Here is a 22,439-nt window from a genome sequence, read left to right on the forward strand (position 1 = left end):
TGAGACCTTTGCAAACTGTTAAATTTTGAACTGTTGGTTACTTTAAAACTAACCTGCATATGGGAGACCACATGGGAGATGTATATGAATATTTCATCTGTTAACTGGTTCCATATGTTAGATTTATTGTGTGTTTTGGCCTGAGAAAAGCTGTTGAGGTCAATGATTGTTTACTGAATCACCCTAGTCAGTGTAATGGGGAAGAACAGAGCAAATAGGAAAATTGATGGAAGGTTTGTGAAGAAATCTTATGCTGTAGTTTATTTTTGTACATGGTGTGCCTGCTATATCTTGTAGTTTATTTTGATACACATAAGGTATGTTAAGGTATTTGGTAATTTATTTTAAAATACGTTTTGAAGTATCTTTAACCCTGGTTATCGTGCCAAACATGAGCACTAATCTCTAAATAGGAGCTGCACCACAGTTTTATGTAAAGATCAGAAAAAAATGCTATTATATATTGAGATCACGAGAGAACGAAGTCAAGATCCATCCTCTCTCTCTCTCTTCTCTTCTCTCTCTCTCTCCTCTCTCTCTCTCTCTTCTCTTCTCTCTCTCTCTCTCTCTCTCTCTCTCTCTCTCTCTCTTCTCTCTCTCTCTCCTCTCTCTCTCTCTCTCTCTCTCTCTCTCTCTTCTCTTCTCTCTCTCTCTCTCTCTCTCTCTTCTCTTCTCTCTCTCTCTCTCTCTCTCTCTCTCTCTCTCTCTCTCTCTCTCTCTCTTCTCTCTCTCTCTCTCTCTCTCTCTCTTCTCTTCTCTTCTCTTCTTCTCTCTTCTCTTCTCTTCTCTCTCTCTCTTCTCTTCCTCTCTCTCTCTCTCTCTCTCTCTCTCTCTCTCTCTCTCTCTCGAGTTGAACTTTTTTTTTTTTTCCCCCGGCTCTGCCTGATCCATCATGACGCCCTACTTCTGGATGGAGTTCTCTTCAATTCGAGACCACTCTGTGCAGCTGAGGGTGGTCCCAAATAAACAGCCTGAAGATCCATGAAGTTACTGAGCAACTCAAAAACTATGAGGCTGGACTGTAATTAATATATATATATATATATATATATATATATATATATATATATATATAGTCTGCTACAGTGGCAAATAACTACAATTTGCATCAACAGTTCTGTATTTAAGCCTCATTAGTGAACTTCAATGATGAAGGAACTATAATTCAGTGGTGAGGATGAGGATGGGTTCATTCTGGAATCTGGTTCCTCTCAAGGTTTCCTCCTTATAGCATTCACTGAGGTTTTTTCTCTTTACTCTAACCACTGGCTCACTCATTATGGATGAACTTGAAGACATTAAAATATAAATATACATTTGATAACGTATTTATCTCTGGAAATGGTTCGGGAGAAGGTCCATAGTGAAAGCGCTATACGAATGAAACTGAATTGAATTAATCACAACGAAACTATTAATAAACTCAGTCTCAGCAGAACGCCACTTTTTGCTAAAGTGAAATTAGGAGAGGACAACTTTTATATAGAGAACACAAGAAAATGAAATTATAATCACGAAAACAACCAGAAAGACTAAATAATAATATATGTCCTCTTTAAACATTATAAAATGTTTATTTCATTATAAAAATATGATTATCATTATTATTATTATTATCAGCATTATTATTATTATTATTATTATTATTATTCTCATCATCATCATCATCATCATCATTATCATTATTATTATTATTATTATTATTATTATTATTAGAACATTTTAAATAGGAAAGAGGTTTTTTAGAAGTAATTTCTGAATATTTGATTTTTTTAATAAACATTATAAAAAGCCCGGGTCGGGTTTTTTTTTTTGTCACCCTGAAACTCAATTTCCCATGATGCTTTACTTTCTGTTTCCTTTGCTCTGCCGGCGCAATGGCTGACGGTCTATTGTAGGTTTTTTGCAGTGATCTGTTGACAGGAGGAGAGCGCTCCCCGGCGCACTGAACCAACGCTCATAGAAAGAGAGAGAGAGAGTGTGTGTGTGTGAGTGCTTTAGCCATGGCCGCCGCAGGAGGAGGGAAAATCCGAACAAGGCGACATCACATCGTTTCTAAGCCGTACGCTAAGGGCAGGCAGGTGAGTGAGAGCTCGGGCTTTCGGGCCGTTAGTTGGAGTCACTTTAGATTGATGAAGGTTTTTTTTGTGGGTGGTTTTGGCGGAGACTTGGTTTGCGGCCTACTCATGCTTTTTGCGGCCTGAGCGCCTCGGAGCTGGAGTAAGAGCCGCTTCCCGGGGAAACCTCGCCTGTTTTGGGGGCGCCTCTTGAATACTATCCGCGACTTTGTGACTGTAGCGCGTTTAAATAATGGAATTTCGGTTGCGATGCTACGATGCTAACTCATCACACGTTCCCTCGGGTTGAACTTTCGGACACCCAGCGTCAGCGTGTGTTTAATTTATTTATTTTAAACACACACACACGTTATTTATTTATATATATATAACACAAACACATGGGCTTATAAACTGCCCCTGGTGCTTGTTTGTGATCGCGTGTCCGGGTGCCGCGGTTGGGGAGCGAGGCGGCGGGTTAAACGTGTTGAGCTCCGCTGCTTGAGTTTGGAAGGCGACCAGGCCAGACACATGGGCAACCCGACCCGCTCCGACACTCAGCGCTAGCTTTAGCGTTAGCCTGCTAATTAGCACTTTGTGACGACACTCCCGCGTCTTTTACTCGGGGGGCTGGGAACCATGACTGGGGTGGAGGGAGAAATATAGCGCTTAAGGGACATTTGAGTAATTCCCTGAAAAAAGAGGAGAACATGGGTGCGCATATCGCCGTGTCTTTAACCTACTTTAACTCCTACATGTGCTCTCCGGAGTCTCACATTTCCCCTTATTATTTTTTTTTTCAGGGGAAAGTAGTTCCCCAAAGCATGCGCCCCAAAAAGTCGACCGGATGACGTCACCCGGCAGCTTGCCTATCGCTGTGTTCATAAACATTTCGATTTCAGTGCACGTGATCCTGGATAAAGATGGTGCACTTCAAATTGAATAAAGTAGAATGGAAAGGATCTGTACAAAGAATACGTGTTTGTTAATGACACCTTGAATAGATCAGATTTTGCGTGCATACACAATATTATCGATTTAATCATCTGTGCATGTTTTATTCATTTTAAATAGCACCAGATATGTGAGTGGGACAGCGGTGAACAGTAAGTCAACGGTGATCGATGATTGGTCGTTGTGTGCAGTAGTGGGCTGTGATTGGTTGGAAGCGTAACACAGTCAGTTTGAGAGAAAGTTGTTAAAGCATTTATTTATTTATTTATTTATTTTTAATGGTGACATTTTTTGCTCGAGTCTCAGTTAGGGACACTGTGGACACGGATACTGAGAATGGACAAATTCAGTAATATGAAAAGTGACGTTGTGTTAATGCAAATAGCTTGTGAGGAGTGCGTGTTATTTGCATAAACACACATTTGTTTGGGTTTGTGTTGAAAAATAGCTAACGGTTATTGCTCCCGCTAAGCTCTTTATTGGCGCTGAGGGTCGTTAGAACGCTGTAAGAAAAACATTGGAGTCTTTTATTGCACATTTTTTTTTTAAATAGACTATTATTCTTCAAATCACTCAAACTCATTACTGTAACAACGAATAAGCAATTATCTTTATTTTTGAACTTTCCAAGTTTTTACTGTTTCACTTGAACACTAGCTTTTTTTAAATCTTATTTATTTTTTGTTCCTAAATTAAAATGTTTTGCCTCTAAATTCAGTGATCTGTGACAGAACAGTGTAAATTTTGTATTTTAGCAACATTGTTAGATTTCATACCTGATTGTGAGCTATTGTCATAGATATATACATAATTCTACACAGAATCATAGGCAACACCCCGAAAAGATCAGGCGTCTTTGTGTACCATAGGAGCTGCATCACAATGTATGTTTTATAGGCAAACTGAGTAATGAAACAGTGGCAGTGTTTTTGTAAATATAAATATTTATCAGTATTATAGTGTCATTACTCAGCACTAGTTCTTCATAAAAATGCTGTAGATTTGTGTTGTTGTGCAACTCTAAAAACAAAATTAGGAAATATGCACACACTGTGTACGAACTGAACAGTAATTAAAATAGTCTTTTACACCATATTTTTATCCAAGTTTAGTCATTTTTAATTTATAATAATGCCATTTTTGAAGAAAATTCAATGTCACTTATAGATATATAAATATTTATTGCTGTTATAGGAAAGTAATCAAAGACATGGTGGTTTGGGAATCAGAATAATTTTTTTTTTAATTTAGAGATTATTTTCCTGTAACAGTCATTTGCCAGCAACAAATTGCATTGGTTTGTCTCTTTATAATGACCTGCAATCCATATAAAGATGTACGTCTGTCCATAATATACCGTATTTTTCGGACTATAAGCCGCTACTTTTTCCCCACGTTTTGAACCCTGCGGCTTAAACAACGAAGCGGCTAATTTATTAATTTTCCTGGGTTTTTCCCTGTTTTACAAACTTCAAGCCAAAAAACTGAACCCCATAACATTAGACCAATAAAATTTCCGAACGGAAACGAAAAAAACGCACCTCACCTGTGTTCTGAGCTGCACGGCATCAGGAGAAAAAAACTTTTTTTTTTTTTTTAAACGCACGATGATGTCAAAAGATAAACTCCTGAGAGAAATAGTTGTGAAAGGAAGGAGCAAGACAGCGAACAATGACTTATTTGATTGGCTACTGTTTAGATACAAGCCATTGTAATGCGTTGAGCCTGGGTGAAGGGAGAGCTCACTAACTCCAGTTACAACAGAAATCATATAAGCACAGACAGGTTTCCAAAACCCGTGCTTTTTTATTTTTCTTGGCAACAGGGTTTGCGGGTTAGTCAAAGAAACTTAGAAATGAGCATCAGAAAATGATAAGGACATAATCTTCAGTCTTGAACACACGCAGTTATACAGGAAAAATGCAGTGGCATGCTATTCCCAAAATACCGCTATGCTCCTAAAGGAAGCGCAACATGTTTCACCCGTTACACCGTGTGTAACGTGTCTTTCGTTAAAGCCTGTGTAAAGTACATTAGTTTCAGTGTAGACGGCTTATAGACAGGTGCGGCTTATTTATGTTAAAAATATTTGTAAAATTCAGTGCGTGCGACTTATATATGGGTGCGCTTTATAGTTTGGAAATTACGGTACTTATTTTGAGTCAATTTTTATTATTTAAAAAAAATGTTTTGTAAATAGTATAATTGCTTCATCTTGGGCTGCAACTAACAAATCATATTTTTCCCATTAATAGATTAACAATTTTAAATAAGCTGATTTTTGCTTATAACTATAATTTGGGGTATTTATGTATAAAAGTGTACTTTAAAAAATGCAAAAGCCACATATTGAGTTTAACTTTAATTATCTTTAATTTTGCCATTTTAAAGCTTTTCCTGACTGCTTGTTAAGGAGCATATGGGGGATTTCTCCTTTGAACAAATTCACTCGTTTCTTTCTGTAAAAAAAAATCCATTTGAGTATGTAAAGCAATTTGTGAAAATCATTTATTGTTTTTAATGGTAATTGCAGATAGCAAGTTGACAACTGTGCCAAGATATAAGCATCTAGATTATAATTAATTAATTTTGTATAATAATGAAATTATATATGCATAAATGAAATATTCGAACATTAAAAACGAGCTTTTAAACGTAGTAAAGCCGCTGTAAATCATGTTTGAAAACAGAGTTAGCTGTTTTAGCATACAAACGCTATAAAAAGAGAATGGAATGGAGAAATGCGGCTAACTTACAGGCTTAAAAAGGAAAGTATAAAAAATATACATTGGTGTACAAATGCATGAGCATTCATGAAAACCACAACAGTGACTAAAAATGTATGTTTGCTGCTGTTATTTGCTGCTTTTAGATTTAGTGTTTGTTCGCACCATTTTAATTGATTCATCACGATGTCGTGAGCGAGCTGATTGCGCAACCCGATGCTCCACAGAACAGATCCAGTGCGACAGTCCCGTAGTTACAATTTAAACAAGAGCACTTCATTATACTACACCATTTTCACATGATGAGGATTCTACAGTTTTTACTCACCCTGCTGATGTTTCACCTTCATCCCTGACTCCAGTGTGTTTTTTCCTTTTCGCACTCTATTATCTTACCGTCATGCTAACCCGTAACTTGCTCAGGCCAACTAATCAATAACGGCATTCGTTGACAGCGAATTTCATTATCGATTAAGACTAATCTTTTACAATATTTTAGTAAACGATGAAAAATATTGCTATTGCATTTGATTTGCTCAAGTTTTTAAGAAACTTTATTTTGAAAGACATTTTTCTTTGTCATAGTAAACATGCTTTTGTAGATTTGTTTAAGCGCTGCATTGCCCTTGTACATATCACACGTAGAACTGTAATAAACTAGTGTACTTTTACTGAAGCTCCACTTTTAAGGGGAAAAAGTCTTGAGGCCTACAATATTTAGTTCCCTCATTACTCCATGCATTTTTGGAGCCCGTATATGACCTTGTGTCCAAATATGTATCAGAGCTGAACAAATCAGTAGCCTGAGGGTCCAGAACATGCAGATTTAATCTCCAGGCTACTCGATTTCATTCTTGGTTGCCTAGAGGACGTGCATAGCTAACAGTCAGAGGAGAAAAAATGAAAGTACTCTTTATTGATCTTTACATTTGGTATGTAGGTTTAAACGTGCCACACTTCACGCTTGTGCAGTATGCAGAATGTTCAGCTATAGCCTGCACTAGGGGTGTGTGTGTGTGTGTGTAAGGCATTTGCCTACTTGTGTTTTTACCATTTAAAAGAAATAAAAAATGACTTAATTGTTCACATGTAGTTCTGTAAAACACACATGCACACTCAGGGAGAATTATTATTTTTTGTCCCAATCATGTTTTCTGTGAGCATTTATCAAATGTTAGGAGCAGTTTTTATCTTTTTTTCTGACCAAAAATGGAAGTGGGTTGAAAGTTATTTTTTTTATTAATTTATTAATAAATCTTTGTTGAGAACTAAAAGCTCTGGTGTATCGGAGATTTATTCATTCCAATGTGCATCGGCTCATATGTTTTTATTGGAAATCACTTTTGTTATTTCTTCACAACTCATTACACTGCAAAATTTGCTTGGTATGAAGTTAGGCAGGTCTGGGAATGAGCTGGTTGGGGCAAACTTTACAGGGGATATCCTGTGCGATATCTCACAAGCCTGGGTGCTGATGTGTCCTTTTAATTTTTATCTTATTAACAACTCAAGGCTTTTCTGCACCTAAATGAAATCTTGGCTTCAGTCATTACAAAAGGCAAAACCCAGATTTCCACGCAGTATCAAATCTGTCTGGTGTTCCTGTACTTTGGGGACATGCATTAGCCAGTTCATGACCTGTCTGACTGCTGAACAGATTTGTTTGGTTCAATAATTACTATGACTGCTTGGAATCAGCAGCATGTACATGTTTTGTGGAATCAGTAAAATAAGTATCAGTAAAAATGTGAACCAGGTTTAAATTGTATCTTTTACATCCAGTGTCCAGACAGAACACTTCATGATGCATGATCATATTATCGTTACCTTTTATTGCAATAGCTGCCACTTTTTTCATGTGGTGAGTTAGGATTCTGTGCAGCCAAAACATGGGACTGGGTGAGACATTGCAGTGTCCACTTGCACTATGGGTGGGATAATGGTTTTATTTTTGTCCACACAGAAGTACTGTTTTCAGGAAGTGAATTTTATGTTGCAACACTTAGCTTGGGTTCAAGTATGTTTTTTACAGTTTTATTTCTTCCAACCAGCTTATATGTGCACTTAATGGTACTATACTATACCCATTTATTCCTTGCCTGTGGCATAAGAGCTTTGTGTATAATCTGCAGTTATCCAGGTTCAGTCTGTCATGATTTATTTAAAGATATTTATTATATATTTACCCACCGCGTAGCTCCACGCTCAGCCGTGAGAATATAACACGCAGCAGAATGTGAACCTGGTGCGGCAGGAACAAAGCCAACACCAGCTTACAGCTCTGTGAAATTCCTGTTTGAACAGTGTTGAAGAATTTTAGGTGTAGTGAGTTCTGTCACTAATCAAGTACTCAAAGTAACTGCACATGAGCTACATACTAGTCTTCTTTCTTTCATTAGCAAATCGAGTGCTCTATTTAGATCTTCAGTGTTGAGGTGTTAGGGCTGTGCATTATGATAAAATGGCCAAATGTATGTGAACGCCCGACCAACACAATTATACTGTATGCTTTTTAAAGTTGGTGGTGGTGTGCTGTAAAATAACCCCCACTTTTTTTGGGAAGGCTCTCATTAGATTTTAGAGCCTGGCTGTTGGATTTGTTGTTGTTCAGCTGTAGGGGGTGCTAGTGAGGTCAGGTAATAAAGGTTCAGTGTTCCAGTTCATTCCATAAGTGTTCAGCAGGGTTGAGGTCAGGCCCCTCTGCAGGACGCTTTCATCACCATCTCAATCGCTTTGTGTGAATAGTGTAGTGTATACAGTACATGTGAAATGTAATAGAACTGCCAAATTAAAATATCTAAGCACATTTTTGTTCACTTTATTCAGCAGGTAAATGCTTGTTATTAAACAGTCTTATTGTGATAATCAGCAGATGGTTTAAAAAGAAAAAAAACTCCAAACAGACAGCCTGAGAGGCACAGCAAGGTCAACAGGAAACTGTAGTGCTGGTGCATCCTGGTTTTTGGAAACCAAACAAAGGCCTCCAAATCTCTCACAGTGCTTCTGTTCAGTGGCCCCTTTCACTAAAGACCTGCTGTTCGCTCATGTACCGACAACCACGCAACCATCTTGTATACTGTGTTAAATGCTTAGTACGCAGTGGGAGCCGTTATCTCGTGAGCTGATATCACTTGGTTTTTGCCAAGACATGTTGCTACCTGATAGATAACCACACGCTCGCCTGAACTCCCGCTTCTCGGGGAAATCCATTCTTGTGCAGTGTTTTTTTTTTTTTTTTGTGCGTTTCTGTCTGCAGTTTGTCGCTTCTTTTCGAAATGTGCGCCATTGGTGCCGTTTAACCTTTTAAATCTGTTCCTGGTGGAAAGGAATTGTAGAATTTGACAGGCTTTTTAAAAATCTGTATGCCAGTTAATAGCATATTAATTTGCTTTGATGTTTGGGCTTTGAGCTATTTATTTTTTTAATACACTGTTCATTCTATAATTTTATATACAGATCAGTTGTTCTTTTTTATCAGTCTCACAATTTTATTTAAAACAGAAACCTTAAGTATTGCAGACAAAGTATTGAGAGCATGGACAACCTGCCTCACAGCTATCTACAAGCTATTAATGTTGGTTTATTTGTGGTTTCTTCAGTGAAAAATAAAGATCAGAAACTTAAATTAATAAAAGAATTAGATCCATTGAATTATTGCCACTCAGATTTTTTTTCACTGGTGAATATTATATGGGAGTCGAGAAACACGTTGCAACATCACAAACATCTTTTAATCCCAAGACTATAAGTAATTGTTGGAGCCTATTGCTGTGGTAACTGATGCTAGTCCCTGCACCTGTTTTTTTATTTTTTTTCCCTGCCACAGCAACCTGGTTTGATCAGCCGAGTAACAGACACCGTGAAGAGTATAGTTCCCTCATGGCTACAGAAGTACTTCAAAAATGGTGAGGTGGATGAAGGAGGAGAGACCCATGTGCAGGTGGAGCAGAATAACATACAGACGCCTCCCAATGGCAATCAGGATGCTGCTCCTCTCCCCACTGAACACAACTCCCCAGAACCCAGCACCAGTAATGCAGGTATGTTAAGAAGGTTCTCATGTTCTTCCAGGGTCAGATTTCAGCATTTTTGCCTTTTTAATTGATTAATTTCTGCTTTCCGCCTCACCCAGAACCCTCTACAAGCAGAGCATCGCTAAACTTCCAGGACGTTCTCTCCAGACCTCCACTCAACCGCTCCCATCTACATTTCCCTTCCCATGACGGCTCCCCTGCACTCGGGGGCTCTCTTTTCTCACAGCCCTCCACATCAACATCTCCATTTCCAGCAAGCCCTTTTGCTGTAAGCTCAAGCTTTCCCCTAGTGAAGGAGATCAAGGACTCCAGCTCTCAGCATGAGGATGACAATATCTCCACCACAAGTGGCTTCTCATCACGAGCATCTGATAAAGGTAAGGTGGCACTTTAGGGGTCACGGTGAATTCTTTACATTATGCATTATTAAAGTGGCTTTGAGTGGTTATGGAGATAATGTACCTTTCGTTGGTGTTAAGTGGTGTTTCTCTGTAATGCCTTGTTAACTTTTTTGCAGACGTGCCCACCTCAAAAAGCGCACCACTCCTCTGGTCCCCAGAGACGGAACGTGCACATTCGGGATCACAGCTGGCCCATAGTAGTCTCAAGAAGCCAGCCTTCAACCTGTCAGTCTTCAGCACTTCATCAGTAAGTGGACTAACGTTTTATGTGCATTATTTTTTTTGCAGCAGGCTAATAGCTACTGCTTAGAGTCGGTCTTCTCCATTGGCAGCCTTCTGCATGCCGCCACAATATCTCTTTGCTCTTTTACAGGCAACGATGAACAGTTCAGTGGTGAACTCAAGTCAGCTGGGAGATTCTCCATTCTATCCAGGAAAGACGATGTACGGAGGCGCTGCAGCTGCCAAGACTGCTCGTTCACGGCCGGGTACACCGTATCAAGTCAGTATGGCGAAATCTTTCAACTGGGCTAGCCTAGAATCGAATACTGGCAGGATTAAGTTCATACTGATCATTCGATTGGTTTAAGGGAAATTGAGCAATTTGCTGAATGTTAAGTGTAAACGCTCTGTTGCTCTCCTAGACATTTTTGTAACAATTCTCCTGTGACAAATGTTCTATTTTTATTAAATATTTGGCCTTGCCAGATTAGAAAGATCCTGTATGAATTCATGTGTGTTCCTCAGGCTCCAGTGAGGAGACAGATCAAGGCCAAACCGGCAGGAGCTCAGCCTTGTGGAGTGACCAGCGCCACGGCCAGACGCATCCTGCAGTCACTAGAGCGCATGTCTAGCCCTCTTGCTGTGAGTGGTTCAACCCTGTCTAGATACCTAATGCTGGAATCAACATGAGTAGCAGACACGGTGCTAAGTGCTGAAATACTAGCGGTTTAGATTAAAATCGTGACTCTGCTGTTTGTTTTTCATTTTAGGATGCGAAAAGAATTCCGTCGACTGTTTCTTCTCCCTTATCAGCAGTAAGTTTAATTTTTTATGTAATTGTATTAAAACTCAATTCTTAATTTAACTCTTTCACTTAGTTTTTTTTTTTTTTCTTCCCCCAGTCAATGAATCACACAGATCTAGAGGTTAGCAGTTTCCAGTCTAAGAGGAAAAAGGTAAGCGATTGTTTTGTTTGTTTAACGAAATCATATGACGTTCTTTGGCCAGTTGCTGTAATACTGTTCATTGTTGTTGGGTTTTTTTTTTTTTTTGTACATTTGTTTCTGCATCTCAAACCCATCTCAAATGTAGGGCAAAGCACACTGCTAGTTACAGACAGCTGTGACAGCTGCGTACTGGCCCCCAACAGTAGTTTATTCACCCACTATCGAGTAAAAGCCAATAAACTCTGACAGATGTTTGCAGTTTTATCATAGTTTTAACACAGCTTACTAAATAAGACAAGTTTATAGTTGTATTTGTTGAGTTTGGTAAAAGGGAACATGTCAGTTATCCTCCTTATGCAGTGGCTATTAAAGAAAACATGCGCCTATAGGAAATCATATAAATAAAAATAGTTTGTATTTGTTGTACAATCTTAATGCAGTCCAAGAAAACATTTCATCTTTATTTCCCAGTTTTGCCTCATCAAACTATTTGCAAACTAACAGCTGAAAATGAATAAAAATATCCAGGTTGGAAAAGTCAGCAGTCCCCTAATGTAATGCTTCATAAAGCCATCATTTGCCTTTCAGCCATTTATCTTTTGGTCTCTAGCAGCTTCACCCACCTGGATTTGGGAATATTTGCCCATTCTTCAGTCAAATTCTGTCGTGAGAAGCAATGGACTGCTCTCTTCAAGTCCCTCCACAGATCAGATTTAAGTTATGGCTCTGACTTGACCATTCAATGATCACCTTTTTATCCTTAATCCATTGTGTTGTTGGTTTGGTGGTCGGTTCAGGATTGTTGTTTGTGTTTTTCCTTTAGAACTTAGATGTTCTTGGCAGCATCTATTTTCTCTTCAATCCTGACCAATCGCCCAGTCACTGCTGAAAAGAAATACTCTCTCAACTTAAAGCCGTGTGCTATTTGTGTTTTTTGCCGAACATGTCGCTTGGAGTTCAGTCCAAAAATGATTTTAGGAAAGGCTTTTTTTTTCGTGCCACTTGCTATACAGGTCAGTTTTGTATAAATTTGAGTGAGAGTTGTCACATGCACAGATCAGCCAGTCCCTTCTCCTAACTTTTGTCTTTCTACAACTTTATCCCAGAGGCCTTTTGAAAGCAGTTTCCCCAACCATGATGAATTCTTTGTATTAGCGTACATCACTAGCAGTGGAATCATTATGAAACAGCTGGTTTTATTTTGTAGTAGTCAAAGTCACTACGGTGGGTGACTCCGTTAGTCTCGTGTTTGATCTGGAAGTTGATTGGTTGCACCTGAGCAAGTTTATAATGATTATACTCTAAGGGGACTGATCACTTTACCAGACCAGGTATTTAACTAATAACATTTTTTTTTTTTTATAATCCTCCCAAGAATGTTTATTTTGATGATAAGGGCTGTAATGTGCACAAACACCCAAAAAGACTTTGTGTAAGGATTTTGACAGGGTATGATGATTTTCTATGGGTACTGCAGGTGTTCACTGTCCTCATCATGGCCACAGTAATGTATTTCAGGTGGCTCTAACTTAACATGCATGTACGGTTTTGTCTGGCTTTTTGCGCTAGTTTCTGATGCATGATTGCTTTTGGTTTTTGAAAGCTGGAACCAGCTGTCCCTCCAGTGCAGAAGCTGGTAATCCCAGCTGTTGCAGCCGTGTCTGGAAACCGCTCCATGTCTTTCCGCCCTTCACTTACTCCTGGATCAGTAAGCAGAGTGGTGGAAAAGGCCAGCAGGGAGACGGTGAGTGTTAAGCATTAAGGCCATGGAGCTCTGTGAGATGAATGTATAGAACCACATGTCCTTTCCTTTTTGAATGGGAAATGTTCTTGTCAATTACATATTGGAAAATAGAATGCTTTAATCCTGCAGCCTCTACTATATACTGAGAAACTACAACTTTTATTAAGGAGTTGAATTTAATAACATGTATCTGACCTCCCCCAAGGAATTATTTTATTATATATTCTAGAATAAAAAAAGGAAAAAACAAAAAAAATTGTATGGCAGATAGGATGTACTCCTTTTTTATTTATTTATTTATATTTTTCTTTTTTGCGCTACTGCACTAAAACAATAAAACAGTTCTAAGAGCTGTGTTTAATATTTTTACCATAATTTCAAGAACCCATGAGCCACTTTTAAGACCAGGCAACCTTAAACTTGAAAAAAATGTTGATTCTTTCTTGTTTTCTTTAGCCTGCAAGACGGTCCCCTCAGATCCCAGGTATCAAACCAGCTGCTTCAGCAAGGTGAGACTTGTTTTATTGTTAATATTTGATGCTTGTGGTGAACAGTGTGCACGTTCTGGCTAAAGTATCCAGATCCTTTTTTTTTTTTTTTTTCCCCTTTTTTTTTTTGGTTAGTCAGTTGTTGCAAGAACAGAGTAACCAGACTAGGTTCCCTAAATAGAGCTTTACAACAAAACCATCACAAAGAACAAGAACAACCAGTTGGGTCAAAGTGTCTCTTCAGACCAATTTTTAATAAAGGGCACCTCTCAACTAAATGGAAAAAGTTCTCAAAGGAAGCAGATTATGCAAAGATAAAATGTTTAATAAAGCATCGAAACTTTTACTCACATGTTTAAAAGTGCAATGGAAGCATATAACAGGTGAATATTTAATATTTTAAATGCTGAAGACTTAAGCGGAGTTGATTTACGTCTATAAATTTTTCAAACAAGTTTTGGACTTTTGACATCTTTGATGGAGTGTTTGTTCTTTGGTAGATAAACGATCACTCCCTCAGTGATCTTTTCATAGGGATCACTTGTTTTCTTATTTGTAGTGCTTTATTTTTCTAAAGCCTTTTCACGTGCACTCCGTGAGTACTCTGGCTTGTGCTATACTTTTTGCTGCGTTTTGTTTGTTAAATGGGTTCATCACACTCCCTCATAAGGCCAGTTTTTGCTTTTTATTTTTTTGTGTACCTTTCCTGTTCCATGTTACTTAGGGACCAGTTCCCCCATATGTTGTCAAGGGCTGGTGCTGCAAAAAAAACAAGCGTAATGTAACCACATACTCTTTAATGTATTTTTCACTGGAAATGAGAACTAAATAAATAAAAATCTAGTTAAAAATTGGGGTCTGGATGTTCAGTGCAAAGACCGTGGATACTTTTATTTAAAAAATTGTACACACTCATAGTTCTGCACTACATTGTGAACTTTGAGTAACTTCATAAGCACATTGGGGAGGCGGCTGAACAAATCTCTTCCAGTACTGGTTTTCTCCTGTTTTTTTTTTTTTTTTTTTTTTTTTTAATTTAAAAAATATATCAGAATGCACAGATTAATGTTCTTCTTTGATCACAAAGCTCCTCCACTTTGTGTATTTAGTTGTGTGGGTAATCCACATAGCATCTACTCCTGTCACAGTGTAAACAAAAATCCTATTAAAATTAATAATTTATTAGTATGACATTCTGTACATTTCCTTTTTTTTTCTTGCTTTTAATGTCCCCAGCACAAGCAATCTGTTGTACCCGTTGTCCAGCACACCTGCTGCTAGTGTCACGGGTGCTGGTGGGGGAAAGATGAAGCGAGAGAGGAGTGTCCGGCCCTCCATCAAAAGACCCGAGGATGAGGTTAGTGTCTTCATTCCACTTGCTGCTTGAGGTAACTTCTGAAACTGTGTTTAATTGCATTTTATTTATTTATTTTTATTTTGAATCCCCCCTCACCAGGTTGTTGAATCACCGAATCTGCCTGCCGTTTCTCTGCCAATCAGTAACTTCAATCTGCCCACCTTTAGTTTTTCCTCCCCACCCCCTGCATCGACACTCACCATCAGCAGCAAGCCAATGCCTCAGGTCTCTGAGCAAGTAGCAGTCAGCAAGGTACGACTGATCCTGTAATCACAGCTGCTGTTTAAGCCAAGAGATATTAAAACCAGGCTGATGGAATGACTTTTGTGTTCTATAAAACTTTTTTCCCCATGCAGGAGATTGTCGTGTCTACACCTGGGTCTGTCTCTTTCACCTTTTCTTCACCCATTGTCAAGGCAACAGCTGCCAGTCCAATGACTTTTTCTCCATCGGTACGTTTTTACCACCCCCCAACACCCCACAATTGTATGTTCCTTGTAAAAATGATTCAGAAACACTTTCATTGTCTTGTTCTGCAGTCGGGCTTCACCTTCAGTGCACCTACCATGAAAACCCCAACCTCAATGTCAAATGGGAAACTCGCTCCAGCGAAAGCTACATGTAAGTGGTCAATATTGTATTGTTATTGTATGTATTAAAAAGCACAATGATGTATCATGTATTACTAACCCCATTTGTATTTCACAGTAAAAACAGCCAGTGAAAGTAGTGAGGAGTTTGAAGGGCCTTTCAAACCTGCCAAGTCCCTAAAACAGGGTAGTGTTCTGGATATCCTTAAAGGACCTGGTAAGACCTTCTCTTTTGTATTTTAAATAGTAGTTTTTGGAATGTTGGTCTGTAAGTGAGAAAGTCATCATTAATTTTCAATTTCTTTTTTTATTTTATGGAGAAGTATATTAGCTGTTCACATCTGTGCTACAATAGTAGCTCTTTGCAAGCCTTTTCCTATATTTATACCAGGGAGTGTCGTAAATTAGATATGGCACGGTAGAGCAACAAACCTCATACAACTTTATTTCCTGCATTTGCGATTTGTTTTGCTAATCTGCTAACAAAGCAGTTACTAAACCTAGAACACGACATGTAAAGCAAACATAAATACATTTAACACAATTCCCACAAGTCGCTCCACAAGAATTTACACGCCACACGAGTGACTCGTTTGCTAGTGTGAATTTGTGGACCTTTTTATAAAGCACCAATATTAACCCATTAATTAGCAGCATTCATTTTCATGAAATCTGCTACCGATATTTTGCATTTTTTCTAAATATTGCTAGACACAGTTTTTATTTTTCTCTCCCCAGGATTTGCTTCTTCAGTCCAGAACACCTCTGAAACCGAACCCGCAAAGCCGAGACACAGCACAACTTCACATGCACCCTTGACTTCTCTCTCTGGGTTTGCGGAGAAGTTTAAACCTGCAGCAGGATCTTGGAACTGTGACACCTGCCTGCTGCAAAACAAACCCTCTGACAAAAAGTGTGTGGCCTGCCAGGCACCGCAGCCCAGCACAGACTCTTCTTCCAAATCAGACAGTAAACCTGCAAAAGCATCTGCTGCTAGTCTTAGTTCTTTATTCACCCCTCCAGCTGGAAGCTGGGAATGTGACACCTGTCTGGTGCAGAACAAGCCCGAGGTGGTTAAATGTGTAGCATGTGACACAGCCAAGCCAGGGACCGGTGTAAAACCTGCTCTGAGTCGACCTTCTGTCTCGGAGGTCTCCTCAAACCCCCCTGCTTCTTCTATCCCGGCCACCACTTTCAACACCACATCTGGACTGCTTACGTTTGCTGACAAGTTTAAGAAGCCAGAGGGGGCGTGGGATTGTGACATATGCATGGTTCAAAACAAAGCACAGGATGTTAAATGTGTAGCGTGTCTGACCGCTAAACCAGGTGTGTTTATACAGGTTTTTGAATTTTTTTTAAAATATAGAATTAATGCTTTTTTTTTCTTTTGCTTTTGCTGCTCGTAGCTTTGGCACATAAAATATCGAATTGTCCTTTAGCATATCCAAATCTGAGACTAGTATCCCGAAGAACATTTATTCCATTGTGCAGTTACGTCCATTTCTTATAACACAAATTATCACTGAACTAGCATAAGAGCCACTGTTTATCCAGGAGATGTGGTGATCTATAGAACTTTCTGTAAGATTTCTGTGTAACAGTCTGTTCCTGTTTAGCTAACTGTTCTGTTTCAAAATAAAACAGGAGGAGCAACTGCACAGTCATCCCAAGCACCTTCCTCCCTGCCTCCTGCATCCACACCAGCAAGTACAGCACCACCGTTGGGTTTTGGAGACAAGTTCAAGAAACCTGAGGGCAGTTGGGAGTGTGATGTCTGCTGTGTTCAGAACAAGGCTGAGGACCAGCAGTGTGTGGCCTGCCAAACAAACAAACCAGGTGCTAAAGTGGAAACCAAAGGTAGTGAGGATTTTTATAATGCCTTTTTATTTTACTGTTGACACCCCCTCTGTGTTTGTGATTACTGTTTGTGATGCATATAATGTGCCAAGATTATTTACGAGATCTTGCCAACTTGCTGTGTTTTCAGGTTTTGGCACTCCATCATCCAGCAACTCGGTTGCTTTCAAATTTGGTACTTCAAATTCTTCAAACTCGGCCTCTGGTGAAGTGAAATTTGGTGGCACTTTTTCAGACTCCGCCTCCACCGTGTCCTTTAAATTTGGCAATGCTTCATCAGACTCCTCTGAACCTGCTGCAGGGTTCAAATTTGGAGACTCATCCTCGGATAGTATTTTGGGAGCATTCAAACAGGGTGTGTCAACACAGCAAACCTCAACCACTTCAAGTTCAACTGGGTCTTTCAAATTTGGTGAGTCCTCTGATGGCTTCAAATTTGGAGCAGTCTCTACACCTGAATCAACAAGTGAAGAGAAAAAGAGTGAATCTGAAAATTCTGGTGCTGGATTTAAATTTGGAGGGAGCAGTACAATCAGCTTCGGCTCCAACTCTATTAACACCGTTACTACAACAGCATCCGGGGGCTTTGCATTTGGGCTTTCAAAACCTGAAGTAAATAATGGGTCTAATCCATCATTCATTTTGTCAACACCTAAAGCCAAAGCTGAAAAGGAAGATCCTCCTGTTTCCACACAAGCTGTTTCAGCCACTGCCAACACAGCCCCTGTTTTTGGTAAGCCGCCGGTGACTGAGCCTACCACAGCCGAATTGTTTGTCGAGGCAATCCCAAAGACGACGACAACTACTGCTTTCATGTTTGGTAAAACAGAAGAGAAAAAGGATGCCCCAGCACCTTCTACTGGATTTCTGTTCGGTGCATCCAAGGAGGCTGAAAAACCTGCACCCACTGTGGGCTTCAGTTTCAGCAAGCCAGAACCTCAGAAGGATCTTCCCAAACCTACATTTGCATTTGGAAAACCGGCTGAACCCACAGAAACCCCAAAGCCAGCATTTAGCTTCGGTCAGAATGCAACAGGTGAATGATGGTTTATATTAGTGCCAGATGCTTAGTTGTGTGTAAATATAAACCACGAGTGTAATAATTTCTTTCCTTCTTTTCTTTAGACAATGCACCACCGAAGCCTGTGTTTTCCTTCATGGGCAGTTCATCCACAACCTCTGCCTCCTCCAATCTCTTTGGGCCTCCCAGCAGTTTGAGCCTTGCCCCCACCCCTACTCCAAACAGCACCTTTGTTTTTGGCCAGGGCTCCTCTTCAGATGCTGCTTCTAAAACCTTCATGTTTGGGCAACAACAAGAAGCCCAGCCAGCCTCAGCAGAACCCTCTGCTGCTCCTAATTCAGCACCGACATTCGTCTTTGGTTCTGTGAACAATTCAAATGCATCACCCTTTGCTTTCGGTGGTTCAGCCTCTACACCAGCATCAACAGGTAAGTTTTCTCTTTCAGGCACTTTTGTTTTTATTTTGGTGTCTCTATTGTTATGTTTGTAACTGAGTATTTATATTTGATGCTCCTCCATGTTAATAGCAATGCACTTTGTTCCCTTGCTTTTCAGCCCCTGCTCCCTCAGCAAATCCTACTCCATTTGGCTTTACAGCCCCCACGTCCACCTCTGGCTTTGGCTCTGGACAAACAATGGCATTTGGCGCTTCACAGTCCACTGTTCCAGCATTTGGATCAGCTGCATCCTCTTTCACAGCCACAGCATCAGCAGCTCCTGCCTTTGGATCGAAGCCTAGTGCTCCACCTGTGTTTGGCCAGCAGCCCAACTCAACACCTGCTTTTGGATCATCTGCCCCTTCTGGCCAAGGTGAGAAACAGCATTTACAATATACTCTATATATATATATATATATATATATATATATATATATATATATATATATATATATATATATATATATATATATATATATATATATATATAACAACAATTTAACAATGTATATTAAAAATAACATTTGGCAAACTAGGTGGTTGACGACATTATCACCTTTTCCTTGTTTTCAGGAGGCTTTCAGTTTGGAGGAGCCACTGCATTTGGGCCGTCTAGCAACAACAGCAGTATATTTACCTTTGGAGGAGGAGCAGGAGCTACACCAAGTCCTGCAGCATCACCGGCCATGTCTGCTCAGCCAACAGCGCCAGGAGGAGGCTTTAACTTCTCACAGACCCCGGCTTTCAATATCGGGTAGGAACAAACTACCGTGTCTTGTTTACACACCTCTATGATTCCATTTATGTAAATTCATGCCGTTCTTTCCTCAAGCTACAAGGTTCATAAAAAAAAATTTTTACGCATTAAGTTTTGTTTGGTAAATGTTCTTTTTTTATTTTATTCTTTTAATATTTTTATAGTGAACTAGTTTTTGTTGCCCTAATGGGAATAAATTAGCTGACATTTTTCAGAATTAATGAAACTGATGTTTTCTAAAGGCAAACTGTGTTTTAGGCTATAGAAAAAATATAGCACATGTACACCTATTCCTAAATGATTTGGGGTTATTCTTGGTTTATGAAATAGACCTACATTTACTGTCCAATTTAATAGGTACACCAGCACATGTCTGCAGTTATTTAAACGGCCAGTCATGCAGATATGGTTCAAAAGAAAGTATTCACATCAGAATGAAGATAAAGTGATCTCTGTGACTTGGATAACAAATGCAAAAAAAAACCTGACCAAGACAGTTATTGCTGAGTGCTTATGGCAGTGTTTCAGCATGCAGATGCTTCACACACACAGGATGATTTATGTTTTTTGGTACCATTGTGATTTAGTTGTATAAATGAGAATTGTAAGTGATTTTGGATAAGGTTGTCTGCTGAAGGCCTTATTCTGCTTTGTAATTTTATGCATTGTTCCGTAACTTGATTGGCTGATTGGATCATTGCAAAAATGTACAACTCGGTGAATGTACAGATGTTACAAAATCTGACTGCACTTTTTTCCTTCTCTTTTCAGGGCAGCAAAGAGTTCCAACGTCACACCGACAGGACAGCATGGCATCGCCGGCCGCAAGATCAAAACCGCTGTTCGGCGCAGGAAGTAAAGCTGGAAACGATACAGGCTGCTTCACCAGTGAACAAACATTGAAGTACTTAGTATATTGAGCTTGGTACACTCATGGCTCCTGTTTGCCAGGAGATTTGTTTTGCAGTGAAGGGTCACTGGTAGACTGTGGCGCCCTGACCCCGGGACTGAAACTCACAGCGACTCAAAAATGCAAAATAAATGAATACAATCAAGCGAAAAACCTTCCCTTGTGCAGGAAAGGTCTATCTATTTTCAGCATTTTCAATGTTGGCAGAATTTGCGCATGACTTTTTGTAAGGAAAGAACACCGTGCAAAAACAAATTTAGGGCAGTGACAAATAGGTTTTGCTTGGGTGATCTGCAGGTAACTGCACGTGGCAAAAACAAGGACTAGTTGCTGTATATACAGTGAGGCGAGTGTTTCTATGTACTGAATGAAGCATTTTTTTCTTTGTGCGCAGATTTGTGTGTACGTACGTGTGATTTTTGTACATGCTGAATTGTTCTGGGTGGAAAATGGAGGCAAATGAATGTGTTTAAGGAAAGGGCTGGGTGGTGGTGTGGGTTACACCCACATGCTGTTGTTTGGTTGATGAAAAACGTAGCCCCGCTGCTCTTCTCAGATCCTCTGTAAATCTGCACTTCCAAATATGTTCGAACTCCTCCTCCTCGAGTGCCCTTTTATTTTTATTTTTTCCTCCTTCTATTACTCTCCCATTTTCTCGATCTCAACTCTTTACACCTCATGTTGCTATTTGTCTCCTGCCTTTTGAATATTATTAAAAAATTGTAAATAGTAACTTTTTTTTGTTTTTGTTTTTTAATCTGTGAAGTTTGTGTGTTAAACCAGCTTATTTTTCATTCAGCATTTTTTTTGTTTCTTTTTTTGTCTTTTAGAATTTATGTAAAGCCCTTAATTCAAAGTTACCCAAATCCATTTAAAAATGACCTTAAATGCAAATTGGGGATCCTTTGACTAAAGGTATATTGGCATTTCTGATCCACTTTTGTTTGGACCAAAACCAGTATTGTAAAAAGTGTTAAGTATATATTTTTCTATTTCTTGTTTAAATGGACTTAGGGTGACTTTGGATAATAAGGACATCTGCTTAATTTTAAAGCCATGATAATTATTACTGGAAGGGTGATAAATAAAACCATGGATAATTGCCATCAATAAAATTACAAAATGATTGTCTTTATTTCAGTGTCTTACTTGTACAATAGCAAGAAGCAATCAGATGTTGCTCTTATCTAATGCTAATCTTGTGTTACTGAATTTCTATGTTTTAGAAGATTTAATAATAAAATATGCTTAATTCTCAGCAATGCGTTAATGTTTTATGTAGCTGCTAAAAATCCAGTGTGGTCTAATCAGCTGCCTGAACACAGAAATGATGAACCTGGTAGATCCTTTGCTGGTAGATGGGAAGTTTTCTGAAGTATTCCTGCTAATGCCACATGGTAGACAAGTTGCACTTAAGTAAAAAATAATAAGGATGATTTGAAAATAAGCATCTGCCAAAGATTGTGCACTAGTTTGGTCTTTTAATTACTACTTCATGTGTCTTTAACAATGCCACACTTGTGGCCCACTTAATCACTTGCCTTATCTAATTAAAACTACACCCAAATCTGTTGTAGACAGACTGAAATCAGGTGAAGACTGATTCTGGTGGCTTTTCTTTCTTCAGGTTTGATTAATTCGAGTCAACCATATCGGACCAATTTATTGTCCTATATATCCAAAAGTTGGAGGGCACCTAACAATCACACCTTTTATGAGTTGTTTGAATAGAGCGTTCCACATTTGGTTCCCTTTATGCTGTTATAATAACCATTTCACCCACTGTTTCCAGTGTTCTGTGTGTTTGGGGAAGAACCACATACAGGGCAAGTATCTACAGTCTTTTGGCTGTCTAGTGTATGTTCAAGATTTGTGATAACCTAATATATTTTTCTGTCTTCAGGGTTGTAGGTGCAGCTATTTATATTTATTGG

The 22,439-nt window shown here is 39.1% G+C and overlaps 1 protein-coding gene across 1 annotated transcript; it reads left to right on the forward strand.

Annotated features, from left to right (window-relative positions):
• The first annotated feature begins 1,878 nt into the window (after positions 1-1,878).
• Positions 1,879-21,640, forward strand: nup153 (nucleoporin 153). The gene is made up of 22 exons (XM_046834918.1): positions 1,879-2,081; positions 9,564-9,777; positions 9,870-10,148; positions 10,289-10,419; positions 10,546-10,674; positions 10,920-11,036; positions 11,165-11,209; positions 11,297-11,350; positions 12,945-13,085; positions 13,542-13,594; positions 14,810-14,930; positions 15,030-15,182; positions 15,287-15,382; positions 15,470-15,551; positions 15,639-15,737; positions 16,259-16,849; positions 17,168-17,380; positions 17,511-18,416; positions 18,506-18,829; positions 18,957-19,211; positions 19,412-19,592; positions 20,367-21,640. Exons 1-22 carry the CDS (start codon positions 2,004-2,006, stop codon positions 20,452-20,454), a joined length of 4,350 nt encoding a protein of 1,449 aa, XP_046690874.1. The 5' UTR covers positions 1,879-2,003; the 3' UTR covers positions 20,455-21,640.
• Positions 21,641-22,439: the final 799 nt, after the last annotated feature.

Source organism: Silurus meridionalis, chromosome 22 (assembly GCF_014805685.1).
Source record: "Silurus meridionalis isolate SWU-2019-XX chromosome 22, ASM1480568v1, whole genome shotgun sequence".
NCBI lineage: Eukaryota > Metazoa > Chordata > Actinopteri > Siluriformes > Siluridae > Silurus > Silurus meridionalis.